The following is a 17,004-nucleotide window of genomic DNA, read 5'->3' on the forward strand; positions in this document are numbered from 1 at the left end:
AACTGGCTGTTTTACCTTGAAGTCAGGCCTGAGTATGTCCACAGGTGACATCACCATGGATGTGCTGTCCAGCACCTTTCTTCTTTGGAAGGTTTTTGAGGTTTTGTTAAAGTCCAGCAAAGCCTCCTGGATGTGTCCTTCATACAATGCAGCACTGCTTTGTGGCTCAAACACAATGAATTCCTTCCGGCCTTTGATCTGCAGTTATACAAACACGGAAGAAAAACAGGGTTTGATTTACAAAAGAAAAGACATCACTAATGTACAGAGTTTTCCATCAGCATCCTTTCTTTATACTACTAAGCAGACGAACATTGTAAACAACCTAGACATTTTTGTTATACAGTCAGTAAATGCTGTACAGATAAGGCAATTGAGCATTTGTTCAAAATGTTAAACCAAAAATATATTTCAAACTACAATCCATGTTAACTCATTACTTACAGAAACATTTCTAAATGTGAGGTGCTGCAGAGATGCGACACATTAGCCAAGTCCCTAAGTTTACAATCTGTTGTGTTTTATTTGTGCATTATACAATACTGGTAAATATTTTAAATCATGTTGAACAGCTGTACCTACCTATGGTGTTGTGCAAAGATACTTGCTTTTTTCTGCAAGATAGACATGCTACATAAACAGTTTAAGTAGGAGAAGTCGATCCTCCCAGCAGAAAAAATAGTTTAGAATTACCAGATTTGAAGTGATATTTTAGAGCTACACAGTCAGTGGTGCTGCAGTAGCTTTGTCGCCTCACAGCAAGACGTTGTCCCATTCGATTCTCAGCTAGAGCGTCTTCTGTGTGGAGGCATGCGTGAATGAGCGTGCCTTCGTTGAAGGTTGTGCGTCAGGGCTGGTAACTCGTCACGTAAAAATCCACTACTAAACATTAGCGGACTGGAGTTCCACTGTGGCGACCCCTAACCGGGATAAGCCGAAAGACACAACAACAACAACAGTCAAGGCTCATATACACAACACAAGCAGGAAGTTGTAATTCAAAGTGGAAAGTGATGATGAAGTGGGGGGGGGGTCAAGACATAGGGGGGGGTTGGATGCAGATCCTTGAGAACAATAACCACAATACAGAAAGTTGCATAAAGTATTGTAAGAACTAAGCCAACACGTGAATGAAGAAAGGAGAGTTTGCTGATAGGAATGACTGCAAGTAGGGGGACAGCAAATAGGCAAAAGGGGGCTGGAAGCTACTGGAGAAAACTAGCAGAAGAACCAAGGTGTCAGGAGCAAATAACTAGAGGGGGAAACATAGAGTGGGGTGAGACCAAGGAGTAGTTTGAACTGCAGGTTAATGACTACCTTCTCTATCAGTGACCGATATCAGAGAATCTGCCAGTGACCGATATCAGAGAATCTGCCAGTGACCGATATCAGAGAATCTGTCAGTGACCGATATCAGAGAATAAGCAAAGAGAAAGAGATGGGAGTCCTAAGTGAATGACCTATGCTGGTAGACCTTTGCAGTTGAATCTATAAAAGAAGTTGCTGTTAAAAGGGGAATATTTAGTACGGCATATAAAATATTGTATGATAACTATCGTAATCAAGCAGACAAGGTTAGAAAAGGTTGGGAAGAGAGAATGGGAAAGCAATTTAAAAGGGAACAATGGGCTAGCATATGTACGACTCACAAGTATTCAACAGAATCGAGAAGGTTTAGGATTTGTGCCTGGAAATATTTGCATAGGTTCATATGTTCATAAGTAGATACTAGGCTATCGACCTAAGGGCCTATGCAAGCCTAGCCAACAAAGTTCCCTGGCTTATGCCAACCCAAGAAAGTTAATTTCCTGTGCCCCTGTCGAGCAGAGCCACAGACATGATCCCCGGGGTGTATTTCCTATTTCCCATCAACTCATCAAGATTTTTCTTGAAGAGTGCTAATGAGGAACTTTGCTTGACATAGATGGGTAGCCTGTTCCAGAGTATGGGAAGTCTCTTGCACAGGAATCTATCCCTCCAGCATGTCCTGTTTATTGTGGTGACAAGGTTTAGGTCCCTAGAGCGTGTAGCTCGGAGGAATTGGGATTTCTTTAGGTGTAGCATGTCCAACAGCTATGGGTTTGACATAGCTTTATGTTAGGTAGAGATTACCTCAGAATAGGTGATATGCTACAGAGTAAAGCTGGAGTTTTTTGAGATGATCAGTAAGGGGCATCTGTTTGAGGCCAGTAATTCTCTTTGTGAGGTGCTTCTGTGGCCTTTCCAGCTGCTGCAGATGTCTTGTGAGGTACATTCCAAAAGGGGCGTTGGACTCTATAATGGGTGTGAGTGTCGAGTAGAGGGGAACAATGACCTCTTTTTTTCCTGGATGAGAACCCTTTTATGTTAAGGTGTGCCATGTAGAAGGATTTCCTGACTACTGTGGCAACGTGATTATCAAAGGAGAGACTACTGTCCACTTGGGTCCCAAGGTCTCTTATCACACATTCGGTATTAAGAAGACTGCCGCCTATGTGGTAGTTCATGGGTACAGAGTTTTTACCAATGGGGATAACAATGCACTTTTTGGCATTGAGCTTGAGGCCATGGCTCTGACACCAGGCATCTGTCTTAGTGAGGCCCTTCTGTAGGATGTCCACATCATTTGGGGATTCAACTATAGCTCCTGGTTTGTAGTCATCTGTGAACTTCGTTAGCCAGAGGCCTTCTGTGTTAGCTTATACTTCAGAGAAGTAGATAACAAACAGGAGAGGTCCCAGGACTGAACCCTGTGGTACTCCACTTGTCACTGGTTTGAGGTCAGATTTGGAGTCTGCAACTTTTACAGTGTGGGTTTTGTCAGTGAGCCAGTTGACAACCCATCTTGTGACATAGGTATTTATACCTAGTTTAGTGAGTTTAGCTATAATTCCAGAATGGGGGATGGTGTCGAAAGCCTTGGCGAGGTCAAGATAGGCTGTGTGAACCACCTTACCCTAGTCTACGGCTTTGGTGATTGCCTCAAAGAAGTCAACCAGGTTTAGGAGGCAAGATCTGCCTTTCACAAACCCAAACTGGGTGGGGTCCAGAGTTTGGAGGTTACCAATGTCTTTTTTTATGAATTCTATGATTATACGTTCCATAGCCTTGCAGACCAGGCTCGTCAGGCTAATAGGGTGATAGTTCCCAGGATCAGTGGTGGCTCCCCCTTTGTGGAGTGGGATAAAGTACAGTTACCATAAATGTAGATGTTCGAGTGTGTTCACTGTTGCAGTCATTACATATGGGTTATCTGCTTGCAGGTAGCCCTCAGTCAGCCTGATTAACAAAGTCTTGGGACTTGCATCGGTTGCTGTCCCTTCTTCCATGACGTCAGATCGTAAGGGGTATAAAACATGCAACCGACGCCATTACATTAGTTTTTCTTGCCCCAGATGTCAGGTGCCCCCCTAATGGAAAGCAATTAAATAAAAAAGTACAATGATATACCTCCAACAAAAAAAGTAAATACACCAAAAAGGCTTTTAAGCACAGTAAAGGAAAATAGAGGTATAGTCTAAAGGAAGTTAGGGGGCTGGAGGGAGGGTAACCAGGACTACAACAGTGAATACACTCGAACATCTACATTTATGGTAAGTGTACACAACTGTACTATGTTCTTCGTGTTTCACTGTTGCAGTCATTACATTTGGGTAGATTCCCAAAGCTATGGTTGGGAGGAAGAATTTAGATAGCATTAGGGCCAGCTATAAGACCCTGCAAGACTGCAGTGGCAAAGCCAGCTCTGGATTTAGAGAAAACTGTCAAATGATAATGCTTGATGAAAGTATGCACAGAACTCCAGGTAGCAGCTTCTGGGATGTCCCTGGTAGGGATGCCTCTGAGAAAGGCTGTAGAGGTAGATGCAGCCCTGGTGGAGTGAGGTCTGATCCCCTGTTGGATAGGTTTTCCATGGTGCTTATAGCAGAAATGAATGCAATTGCTTATCCATTTAGAAATGGTTTGCTTTGAAATAGCCTTCCCCTCTACCCCTGCAGCAAATGCTACAAGCAGTTGTTCAGATTTCCTTTGAGGTTTAGTCCTGTTCAAGTAGAATCTAAGTTGTCTGTGCACATCTAAGGAATGCAGTATCTGTTCCCCTTTGTTGTGTGGATTGGGAAAGAAGGTTGGCAAATGAATGGACTGATTAAGAGCCACACTGGATACCACCTTGGCCATGAAAGATGGATTGGTTCTGAGAGACACCCTGTCCACATGAAATATGATGAAAGGCTCCACTGCCATAAGGGCCTGTAATTCAGATACCCTTCTAGCTGAAGTGATTGCTAAAAGGAAAGCTGTTTTCCAAGAAATAAATTTTAAGTCTGCAGTAGCAGCTGTCTCGAAAGGAGGGAGAGTGAGTTTCTCCAAGACAAAGTTAAGGTCCCAGGCTGGGGTTGGAGCTCTCCTGGGTGGTCTCAAATTTCTGGCCCCTCTGAGGACCTGCTTGATCAGTGGATGAGAGAAGAGCGGAAGGTCTGTATTACAATGAGCTGAAATGGCTGAGGCATGGATTTTAACCGAGGAAAAAGACAGGCCCTTGTGAAGCATCTCAGTTAAGTATTGTAAAATCTTAGGTAAATTAGGCACTGTTGTGCTCATCCCTTGAGCTTGGTTCCAGGCACAGAATCTTTTCCATTTTTCAGTATAAAATTTTCTAGTACTAGGCTTCCTTGCCTCTAAAATGATATCCATCACAGGCTTACTGAGGGATGATAAAGTAGGGATTATGTAATTAGCCAGGCTGCAAGGTTCAGTGTTAGAAGCTGAGGGTGCAAAATATGGTTCTCCTGCTGAGACAACAGGGAAGGAGTCTGAGGCAGGTGCCATGGGGATAACCATGACACACTATGCAGGAGGAGGTACCAGTGTTGGTGCGGCCAGTCTGGAGCAATCAAAATCATCCTTGGTTTGTCCTGTTTGATTTTTAGCAGTACTTTGGAGAGCAGAGGCACAGAGGGGAAGGCATTTTTCCAGCTAAAGGACAGAGCATCCACTTTCCAGGCTTGTTTGTGGGGAGTCCTTGTGCACAATTTGTCCAATTGGTAGTTCTGGGGAGAGGCAAACAGGTCTATATCTGGCCTCCCCCATTTGCTTGTCAACATGTTGAAAATCCTTAGTTCCAGTTCCCACTCGTGTGGGTCCATGAGGTTTCTGCTTAGTCTGTCTGCCAGTGTATTTAATTTTCCTGGCAGGAATTGAGCTTGTAGGTGCACTTGGTAGCTCAAGGCTGTGTTCCACAATGCCATGATTAGCCTGCAGAGGGGGTAAGAATGTGTACCCCCTGCTTGTTCATGTACCACATAACAGTGGTGTTGTCCGTCTTTACCATTAGTTGTCCTGGAAGAATGTGGTCCTTGAAGGCTGTCAGAGCATTCTGTACAGCTAACATTTCTTTTTGATTGATATGCAGGTGTATTTGACTTGGGTTCCATTTGCCCTGAATGCATTTCCCTGCCAGGTGAGCCCCCCATGCACAGTCTGATGCATCTGTTGTTAGGGTTTGGGTGGCAGGGAGTGGTGTGAAAGGTAGTCCCTTGTTTGGTGGCAGGCCTCTGCCCACCAAAGGAACTCTAGGCATAGGCAAGGTGTTTAGAGTAGACGGGTCCAGGATAGGATGCCATGAATTGTCTTTTCTGGGTACCAGGAAAAGTCTTGAGTAGAAACCTTGTCCCTTTTCCTCTTCTGGTACCATATGAATAGCCCCCATGCTTAAGAGAGAAAGTACTTGTTTTTGGGCCTCTGCCCACTGATTTGGGGGTAGGTCCGGCCACCCACTTGGTGTTGGCAACATGCGTAAACGAAATCTGTATCCTGGGACACTATATTTAAAACCCATTTGTCCTGGGTAATGAGTTCCCAATTCTTTGCATGAAGAGCAATCTTTCCCCCCAAAGGGGCAGTCAGTTGATAAGAGCTTGGAAATTTTAAAAGGAAGTCATTGAGATAGTTTACCATGGGGGGGGTCTTATTATTCCCAGATTTGGAAGTGGAGGCCCCCCACTGTTTAGTTCTGTGTGTCCCCTGGGACTAAAACCTGGGGGTTTTGCTGTGTCTGGGTTTGGCTTGAGAAGACCTGGAAGGGGCTGGAAAGGACCAATTCTTAGAGGGCCAGTGCCTACTAAATCTAGGAGGCTGAACTTGTAAAAAAATCATTAACAGTTTGCATCGATTTAGCTTTATCTTTCATCTTTTTAAGAACTTCCTCAGCCTTGTTGCCAAACAGGCGATTCTGATTTAAAGGAGCATCCAACAATTTAGCTTTAACATGATCATGCAAAGATTGCTCCTTAAGCCATGCATTCCTTCTGAGCACAGACCCAGTAACATCAGCCCTGCAAGAGGCCTCTAATGAATCAAAACCACATTGCAATGCATGTTTTCCAACTTATTCAGCAGAATGCATTAAATCCTGTATTTTTTTATTTTCTACACAGTCAGGAATCAACATAATTTTCTATTTAAGCAGTCCAATAACATGTTGCTGATACTTTAACATATGAAACTGGCAGTTTAAAGCCCTAATGGCCAAGGTTGCAGAAGTGTAAACCTTCTTACCCCATCTATCCGGCGCCCTGGAGTCTCTATCAGAAGGGGTAGGATTTTTAGCAGTAGAAGCCTTAATGCTCTTGGGCCCCTGTGAAATAGTCTCTGGATCTGCAGTAGGATTTTTAAAAAGGAACTTGTGGGAGTCTGGAACCATGTAGTATCTGTCAGGTTTTCTGGGAGAAGGAGACAGGGAATCAGGGGCCAAACTAGATTCCGAAAAATCATTGTCAACAATGTCTAGTCCAGGAGGAATAGCTAAAGGACTATGGTTAGGTAGAAGAAGGAAATCCCTAAGCCTCTTTTTTGAATCAGAAAAATCCTGACTTTCCCAGTGGAAATGCTCCCTTAGAGTATGTAAGGTTTCCCCCCCAAAAAAAAATCCTCAGGAAGGGAAGCAGAGGGAATGGAGTCCTCTGCATCAGAATCTTTATAAGTAGATAAGGGCAAATGCAGATCATCAGAAGAATCAGAAAAAACAGAAACCTGATCAGAAGATTCATAATCAACTTCAGTCCTAGGCCTCTTAGAAGGAGGGGTTTGGCTACCCCTGATTAGAGTTATTAGATCTTCAGCCATTCTTATCATTTGTTGTTTAGGCATAGAGGTCTGAACATGTGGCTTAGGCATCGTTTTTTTCAGTATGGATCGAGATTTAGGCCTAAGTAAAGAAGGAGGCATCGGTTTAATATGCAAATCCGTAGGCCTGAATACACCCTCAGAAGCCAGTGCCTGCACAGCGGCTCTGGACCCATCCAAGGTAGAGACATCCGCAGGTTCCATAGTTGAAGCATCTCGCGGCATACCGGACTCCGAATGGGTCTCAGTAGAGACCTGCAAATCAGAAGTAGCGGGTATCAGGGGCTTCGAAAGCGCCTCACTGTGTATCGGCGAACTGGCGACTGGCTTAGGAGAAGTGTCGTCGGCAGTTTTAGACCTCAGCAGCCTGTCTCTGTCTTTATCTTTGTGTTTTTTCAGAATCCCAGTAGTCGGATGGCTAACTGACAACATTTCTGGATAATTAAACCAAGAACCGAAATATTTAGAGGTAAAAATATACCGGTAACGGACAGTGCGCTGATTAAATAAAGCACAAAACCAGCAGCAAGGTACGTCGTGGTCAGGGCCTAGGCAAGGAATACAGTACGAATGAAAATCTTTGAGGCATTTGCTTTCCACAAGTAATGCAATTATTAACTTTTACTGACATCTGTAAGGAGCAAGAAAAAGTTTCCTCAATGGGGTACTTAGCTTTAGTTGAAGACTTTGGTTCTGAAACTCGAAAACGAAAATTTCAGGAGTCAGACGACCGGCATTTGCAAACTGCTTCTGCTTCGGGCACCGCACGGCAAGAAAGACTGATGTAATGGCGTCGGTTGCATGTTTTATACCCCTGACGACCTGACGTCATGGAAGAAGGGACAGCAACTGAGGCAGGACCCAAGACTTTGTTAATCAGGCCGACTGAGGGCTACCTGCAAGCAGATAACCCAAATGTAATGACTGCAACAGTGAAACACAAAGAACATCTGTTACTGTGTGCCATTCAGTGGACACACAGCCTGACGTGAGGCTATGATTGAACATGGTGCTTAGGTGGGGAGCCAGTTCGTTCTGAAGTTCGTGTAAAATGCAGCCTGGAATGTTGTCCGGTCCCATGGATGCTGTGTTTTTGGCTTTAGAGAGTGCTGCTTTTACGTTTGAAGTTGTGATTACAGGGACTCTGCATTCTTCCTGTATAGATATGGGCCCTTTAGGGGGTGAGAGGGGGGTAATGTTAGCACTGAACCTATCTGCCAGGATGTTGGCAATATCAGTTGGTTCTGTAATTTTTGTGCCATTGTGCTGTAACTCAGAGCAGATCTGAGTGCTGCCATTGAGATTCTTGACATAGCTATATAATGTTTTGTGGTTGTCCTTAGAATCAGTGGCAATCTTGTTTTCATAGCTAGCTTTGGAGGATCTTATAAGGGATCTCAGCTTCTTGCTAAGGCTGACCAGGGAACTCCTCCACTCGTGGGATTTTACTCTCTTTTGCAACAATTTCTTCCTTCTGTTGTAGAGTTTGTTTATGGCGGGGGAACCACCAGATTTGCTTCCTTTTTTTGGAGGATAGCGTCTTGGTTCTGTTACACTCGTGTAAGTATTTTTATATCCCAACCAAACTTCAAAATATTTTTCCTCCGGTAGATAGCAAATGCTAGGGGTGTGACTGGGAAAAAGAAGGCAACTGGAAATATGTTTTTTGGGAGTTTAATTGGGTGTCAGATTTAAAAAAATCCATAGAGAGTACTCTGCCATAATTATTGGGGGGGGGGGGGTGCTTTAACTAAGGAAATGATTCCTTTGAGCTGGGACATGGGATCTGAATTGCCTACTTATAGTAAGGTCTTATTAAGTTTAATTCAGTTGGCTGCCAAAAAACAAAAATAGAAATTACTAGAAAATGGAAATCAAAACCAACCATATTAGAAGTACTTAATGTTGTAAATGAGAGAAAAGAACTGGAAGAGGGATCTTTATAAAGCGAAGGAGCAAATTACAAACAAATTAAATTTTTGAAACAATACATGCAGAATAAGGTTTATGAGGAGGAGGAGTGAGGTTTAAGGGAATGTAGGAATACGACTTATGTAATGTTGGACTGATGATACTTATAAGGAAAGGAAGAAAAAATGTGGAATATAATGTATGTAAATGAAAAAAAGGTTAATATGGTTTTGTTTTCTTTTCTGTTAATGTATGTGTGCCTAGGTCTTATGTGATAATTCAATAAAGGCATTTAAAAAAGTGGTAGTGATTACTAACATGTCTTTTTATAGAAATAAAATGCTAAATTCTAATAGATTCATATTTTTCTGCAAATAAAATCTTACTGTTACAGTACATTATGTAGGAGACTAAGTCATTACATGTCAACGCATTTTCCTTATCAGAGCTATGGCACTGTAATCGATATCCAGCAGTGGCAAAACTACATAATGCAAACAAGAGTAAGAGGCAATTCTGTCTCTTCAACTCCATCATCTGCATATCGCCATGGAAATGTAGGAAAGAATCCGCATGACAGAAGCCAGGAAGAAAAGTAGCCCTGCACAGTCTGCAACATGAAAAAAAGGAATGTGGACCCGTTGACTGGGACTGCATTCAAAAGCTACAGCCGGTTTTTATGCATCTTTTCTATTTTTTTCTGGGATACGTCATTCAACACGTTGATCCTTAAGCAGGTGAAGGATAACAACCTGTGTGATCGAACACATGTAAAGTGTTGGAGCTGTAGTCTAGTCAGGATCCCACAAACCTCCAATGACCCAGAACCACCACTGAAGAAAAACACATCTACGGTTCCAGAGACCTTGTCGCAGTTTGATAATGAAGGGTCCACTCAATGAATTGATTAAAGCAGTTCTAAGACATTCTACCATGTATGGCAGTTTATGGGTTATTCAGTGCCTTTTCCAGGCTACCCTCTCGTATGAATAACACCACAGGCAAACCGTTTTGGAGAAAAGTGCAAACTGTTGTGATCACTGATGGCACTGTAAAATAAACAGCGACTGCAATGATTTTCTATGCAAATCATCAAATGATGAGTTGCAACCTGTGCAAATACAATTGCCGAGTTGCAACCTCACCCACTTTATATTTGACCAGTAGCAAAGGGGGGTAACACACATACATATGAATACACACACACACATCTCAGATACTTGCTTGTGCGTTAATGTAAATATATAAAGTATATAAAATATGCATATATATATATATATATATATATATATATATATATATATATATATATATATATATACATACATACATACAGTGGATATAAAAAGTTGATACTTCCGTATTATCGCAACCAGATTTTCGCAGTAATGCTGTTTGCTTCTGTTTACATAAAGAAATAGTAATAAACTTTTGTAAAGTTTAATAACATGTTTTCTGTAATGTCTGTAAGTTTTAGGAATGTTTACCACTCAAACTGCTGAGAAAATAAGTGCTGAAAATAGGTTTCCCATTTTACCGCCAGCATCTCATGTCATCTAAGCATGTCCCATACTACTTCATATGCATTCCTTTTCTCGTGCCATCAAATGTTGTCATAGCTGTAGTAAACAGATTTTTGAAAGCCATATAGTTACTTATGGTTTTATCTGTACAGTTCTTTACTTATTGTTCACTAAAAATGCGTTTGTGGGATTTACCAAACATATCAAAGGAGCAATTCAACTATTACAGCAGTATGGAATTATAGCCAGTTTTAAGGAATGCAGTCCAGGACATGCAATGGAGATATACTACGGGAAACAAATACTTTGGAAGTACAGCTCTGACAAATACTACCAACATACTGGAGTTCGTGAAGGTAACTTTTTTGAAGGCAACAGGATAACTTTTACAACTGCTGTTCGTTTCATCTGTTGGTGCAAACAGTTAACAACAATTAATTTCTGTCATGAAGAACTGGATATGGCTGACAAGACTGTCATCGACTGGACTAATTATTTAAGGGATGTATGTGCCATGGAATTGGAGAAACAAGACAAGAAACAGATCAGAGGGCCAGGGCATATAGTGGAAATTGATGAAAGTTTATTTAGTCATCGGAAAAATAATGCTGGTTGTATCCTCCCTCAGCAGTGGATTTTTGGAGGGATCTGTAGGGAGACAGAGAAACATTTGTAGTAAAAGTGCCAGATAGAATTGCATCCACATTGTTTGAGAAATTAAGGGAATACATCAAAGAAGGTGGCACTATTTACTCAAACTCCTGGAAAGCATATCAAACAAAACAACTACAAGAATCTGGCTTCACCCATGATAAAGTCAACCACAAGTTCAGCTTTTGTTAGCCCAGACACTGGAGTGCATACCCAACATATAGAAAGAACGTGGGGATCAGTAAAGTGGAGAAACAAGAAACAAGGGACTGCACATCACCATCTTCAGGCATATTTAGTAGAATATATGTAGCGCGAAACACAACTGGGAAATACAAAAGACTGCTTTGAAGAATTTCCTCCTCACAAAATCAGAACAACAGTGACTAACCCATCAATATCTTCTCAGCTTTAAAAAATGAAAACCAGTACAACAGCCACTGAGCAATCCATATCTCCTCAGCTTTGTACGCAGAAAAGCATTACAACACCAACCAGACAATCCATATCTCTAGAGCTGCAACACCTACTAAAATTAATGCAATTAAAACAGACATTGCACTAAAAATAAAAGCAAAACAGTACTGTCTTCTTATAACAAAGTTTAGTAAAGTATGTTTTATTTTTCCTGACAACCTTTCATTATATTGTTCGGAACAGTTTAAGTATTAAATACTTTACCTACATTAAATTACATGAGCCATGAAGTATATAAAAACAAAAAAATGCTATGTTACCAAAGGTAGTCTCAGCAAGTGAAGAAAATGCAGGAACAAAGATGAGACATACCACCAAGGCTGTCGTGAGACAAACACGTCACTTTAAAAAACAAATTATTTAATACGAATAATAAAAAGTAGCATACAACAAAGTGCTGGGGTGGATAAGCGCTTTCAGTAAAAACCATCTTCAGATCCTCACCCATTAACCAACAATTTTTCTTATAAAAGGAGTAATAGCCAATCATCAAGAATCAGGAAACAGATGATCCGCTGTGGTGACCCTTAACGGGAAGAGCCAAAAGAGAAGAAGATCATCGAGAAACAGGAACAAGTTGGACCAATGAGCTTCTCAAACTGAATCAACCATTTAGCATATCAAGATGACCAATACGAGACTATCAGAAACTATTTCTTCCAATCAGGAGCATGCCAGTTTCAAATTCATTCAGAATCACTGTAGAACCTATCAACAAAAAACAGGAACAAGCTGGTCCAATGAACTAGTCATACTGAACCTGCTATTTAGCATAACAAAAGCACCAATCATCTTTAATCAGGAAGCTATTTCGCCAATAGGAACCAAGTCATGACTATTCCTAGTCAGGGAGCTTGTTTTCCAATATAAATTAGACTGTGACTATTCATATTCATGCGAGGAAAAGAGACAATGAAAACACCCAGTAGAAGCAAAAGGACACTAAGGAGAAAAATACGATGCCCATGCTGACTCAGATGCAGGCCTTCCTGAATGATAGCATGATTTTTCTTTTCTGTCAGTAAAGAGGCTCTGTTTCTTAGCGGAACTCTTTATTTTCCTGATCAAGTGACTGTGCACAGTGACAGTTGCAACCAGCCGATCAAGAAAAATATCTTCAAATGTACATAAGGCAATATCTATTAGTAATTGCAAGACCAAAGTAACCAATCAACTGTATGATTAAAAACGCCTTCTCCTTATATGAAGGGAAAGAAAGTAAGACAGCAGAATTCATAGCCCGAATATACTCAAGTCCGTGATGCAATCAGCATGTTACATTAGATCAACTGCATTTCTTGACAAGGCCTCTTGCTTTTAAAATGGGCTTAAGGGGGATAACACCATTAAGACCAGGTGGACGATCAGCTCTGAGTTCCATAATCCATTTAGTTTCTTGTAATTCAGTATTGTTACGTACATCACCCCTTCTCAAATTCTCTCTTAACATTCTTATGGCCATAAAATGAAACTGGTGTGTTTTGTTGTTTTGAATATGCTCATAAAAGCATTGGTCTCAACACTGTTACGAATGTCAGATAGGTGTCATAGAATCCATTCTTTATAAGCTCTATTGGTTTTGCCTATGTAATAGGCTGGACAGGACATGCAAGTGGCTATGTAAACAATGTTGGCGCTCTTAATAGCTCTTCCATGGAAATAGTATTTGAATCCAGTAACTGGATGTACAAAAACATCACCTTTTTTGTGGATCTCCCCAAAGAGACTGTGAACAGAGAATGCAGGAGTATTCCACGGTGCCCAACGAGACCGAAAGACTTTAAACTGGACCCTTGAAATTTTAACCACTTGGTATGTTGTATGCCTCACCCTACTTCCAGGAAGTACTGCGAACAATTTGATATTTTTCTGACTTTCTTTTTGTAGAGCAAGTTAAGTTTTATTAACTGATGCCAACTCAAAATTAAGTTAATCATTTCTTTATGTGCTAATAAATTCTATTTTTATACAAAATTCAACTTGGTGCATGTTAGCTGTTTTATGTAACCTAGAACAATAGGATTTGGAAAGGGGGACAAATTAAGTGTTGAGCCAGCTTTCTCACCCACAGACAAATGTATTGCATTTAATATAAAGTTTTACTTTCCAGCTAATTGTTCTGACAGTACCATGCCAAAGTTATAGGAGTTTTTCTTTAAGGTCCAATGGGAAAATACAACTCACAGAAATTACTTTTTCTGAGAATAGTTTAACTTGTAAACTCACTTGTCTAGAGGAAAATAGTGATTACCCAGTCATGTCCGAGGGTCAGCTCCCGGGGTTCTATCCTGTCTACCTGGGAAATAGTGATCACCCAGACATGTCCAAGGGTCAGCTCCCGGGGTTCTACCCTGTCTACCTGGGAAATAGTGATCACCCAGTCATGGACAAGGACATTGAAAAATATAATGAAGCTGTGACTACTGATCTTTTGTTCCAGGTTGAGGAAACTAAAAAGAAATATTATAAAATGAGACTAGATATCGACAGCAAATGTGACGTTATTGTAAAAAGGAAATATAAAAAATTACAGAGGGACATCAGAGAATACAGTGAAGGCTGTCAATATCCTATGCCACCTACTACCCAAGGGTACACCCAAAAACAATATAGACCAGTATCTTATTCAGAACAGGTATTGCAAGAACGTGAACAACCAATAGACAGGTTTCATGAATGGGCAGCTGACCCACTCCCCAGGAGATCCGAAAGGATTCGCAATCAGCGAAAAACCCCTCAGCCTTTTTCCCCCGAACGTCCCCCATACAGGGGGAACATGAGGAACAACATGAAGGGGTGTTAGAGACTACTTCCAACGAGACAACAGATATTATAGAGATATTTCATAGTGGTACTGATGATGTTGAATTTCCTTATACCATATGTAAAAAAGCTGGTTATTCTATTTACAACTACAGCCATTTACACATCACTGACACTTTTTTTGAACTATTTACCAAGGGACTTAAATATGTCCCTAGTAGGAGTAGTAATGTTACACAAGTTATAGTGGATTTGAAATTATTCATTAGAAAACTTAACTTGGAAAACCTTATGGGTCACAGTGATCCAATCAGGCAGGACCATCCGCACAGAACTAGTACTTTTAACCCTCCACTTCATCCTCAATTGAAAAATCTCGAAATGAGAATAGAACAAAAGATCAGGAATCAAAGTAAACATACTAGATTTGCTTCTAATTTAACCCCTTCTGAAAGGCAACTGTTGGACACTTTGAGACAGGACACAAGTATTAGAGTTATGGATCCGGACAAGGGAGGGGGTATGGTCATCATGGACCAGGTTTTGTATGAAGGTAAAATGAATAGTATACTCAACAATCAATCCAGATACAGCATAGTTTCACTTAATGAAATCAATATAGCTTATAAAAAAATAGATCTTGCTATAAAAAATCTTCTGGATATAGGTACTATAGATCAAAGCACCTATGCCTTTTTACACAACGCAGAACCGAGGGTACCATCTATTTTCGGAGTACCCAAGGTCCATAAAAACTTACATGACCCTCCTTTAAGACCTATAGTGGCTGCCCAGGGTTCAAAAATCTCTACTATTTCCAAGTTTCTGGATTACCAGTTTAAGAAATTGTGGCCTAAAGCTAACCATTTACTTAAAGATTCGTGGGAATTTTTGAAACAAGTAACCCCTGATTTAATGGTACCTAATTTAAAATTCCTGACCATAGATGTTGTGGACCTATTCTCGTTAATCCCACATGAAACAGGTCTGCTATGGTTAGATGAAGCACTTACATCTTGCCCCAAAGCCAACAATCGGGACAACTTTCTGATTATGAATCTTATGAAACTTGTTTTGTATTACAATTTTATTTACTTTGCAGGTGAATATTATAAGCAAACCTCTGGGGTAGCTATGGGGGCCAACTGTGCCCCCACATATGCTGACATTATTCTGTCCATTTGGGAGAGCAAATATGTACTGAATAGTCCTTACAAACAATACTGGGTTGCCTATTATAGGTTTCTCGACGACATCTGTATTTTTTGGACAGGACCAGACAACCTTATTCAGGAATTTATGGAGTACTTGGCCTCCACCACAGATTTTCTTACATTTACACATCAAGTCCACGAGAATAGAGTAGAATACTTGGATGTCCTGCTTAGTGTAGACAGGGAAGGAAGATTTCAATCTACTGTATATAGAAAGCCTACTTTCTCTAACAGCTATATCCATTTCAAAAGTCTACACCCTATGTACCAAAAAAGGGGCATCGTCAAGGGGCAATTCGTTAGAATATCACGGATGACCTCTGACGATGAACAATTTTTATTAGAATGTCAAAAATTGAGCATTATGTTTCGGGACAGGGGTTACCCGGAGGATTTCATTTACAATATTAGGGATCAGGTAATGGCTGGTAGAAGGGACAGATTCATCCCGGTGCTAGGCTTAGGAATTATTTCTCAAGGCCAGGACACCATCGACAACAATTTAGAATTTCAGCAAGCTTTTATTACACAATACAGTACCAATTATAGTTACATCAAGGACATTATTTCCCAGGAATGGAATACATTTTTAGAAATTACTGATTTGCCCAATTTACATGGTAAAAGTATGAGAACAGTTTACAGTAAAGGGAAAAACATAAAGAGTATTTTGGAACATGGTCCTACTCAGAACAAATCCGCACGTACACGTAAGGGTACCTATAGATGTGGGACTTGTGTTCAATGTTCCCACATCTTACATGACGAACAAGTAACCCTTTCAGCCCTGAATAGAGTGATTAAAGCTAGGGCATATTATAATTGTAACAGCCAACGGGTTATATATCTGGCTACATGCACTCAATGTCCAGCATATTATGTGGGCAAAACTGAGCGAAGTCTCAAACGTAGGATATATGAACATATGTACGATGTACAAAAAGAAAATAACAACAATGCCCTGTACAAACATATATCCACATGCCCTACAGCTAGATACAAATTTTTTGTTCTGGAAAGTATATACAGGGACCCTAGGGGAGGACCATGGCAGGCCAAGTTGGAACAAAGGGAAACTTTTTGGCAAATTTCCCTGGAATCTAACAAAAAACCAGGCTTGAACGATTATATTTCTATCAAGCCTATTTTAAAATTAAAGGCAACCTCAGCTTAATACATAAATGTATATTTTATTTATATATATTTTTTATTCTACATATATACATATATTTTTTGTATATATTTTTTAATATGAGTATAAATTTTTGTATAAAATTTTGTACAATCATTATTTATTTATCAACACATCAGTGTAGTGTTAATATATGCTTTTTTGTGCTTAGTTGATCTATCCACAGCAC

The 17,004-nt window shown here is 40.5% G+C and overlaps 1 protein-coding gene across 1 annotated transcript in view; it reads right to left on the minus strand.

The window, feature by feature from the left end:
- LOC122811021 overlaps positions 1 to 17,004 on the minus strand; it is a 133,735-nt gene that overhangs the window by 11,520 nt on the left and 105,211 nt on the right. Inside the window, exon 3 of the mRNA XM_044082536.1 lies at positions 16 to 198. Within this exon, the coding sequence (XP_043938471.1) occupies positions 16 to 198 (183 nt within the window). The remainder of the gene's footprint in view (positions 1 to 15; positions 199 to 17,004) is intronic.

This window comes from Protopterus annectens, chromosome 9.part0 (genome assembly GCF_019279795.1).
Source record: "Protopterus annectens isolate FY-2018-M chromosome 9.part0, PAN1.0, whole genome shotgun sequence".
NCBI classification, from domain to species: Eukaryota; Metazoa; Chordata; order Ceratodontiformes; family Protopteridae; genus Protopterus; species Protopterus annectens.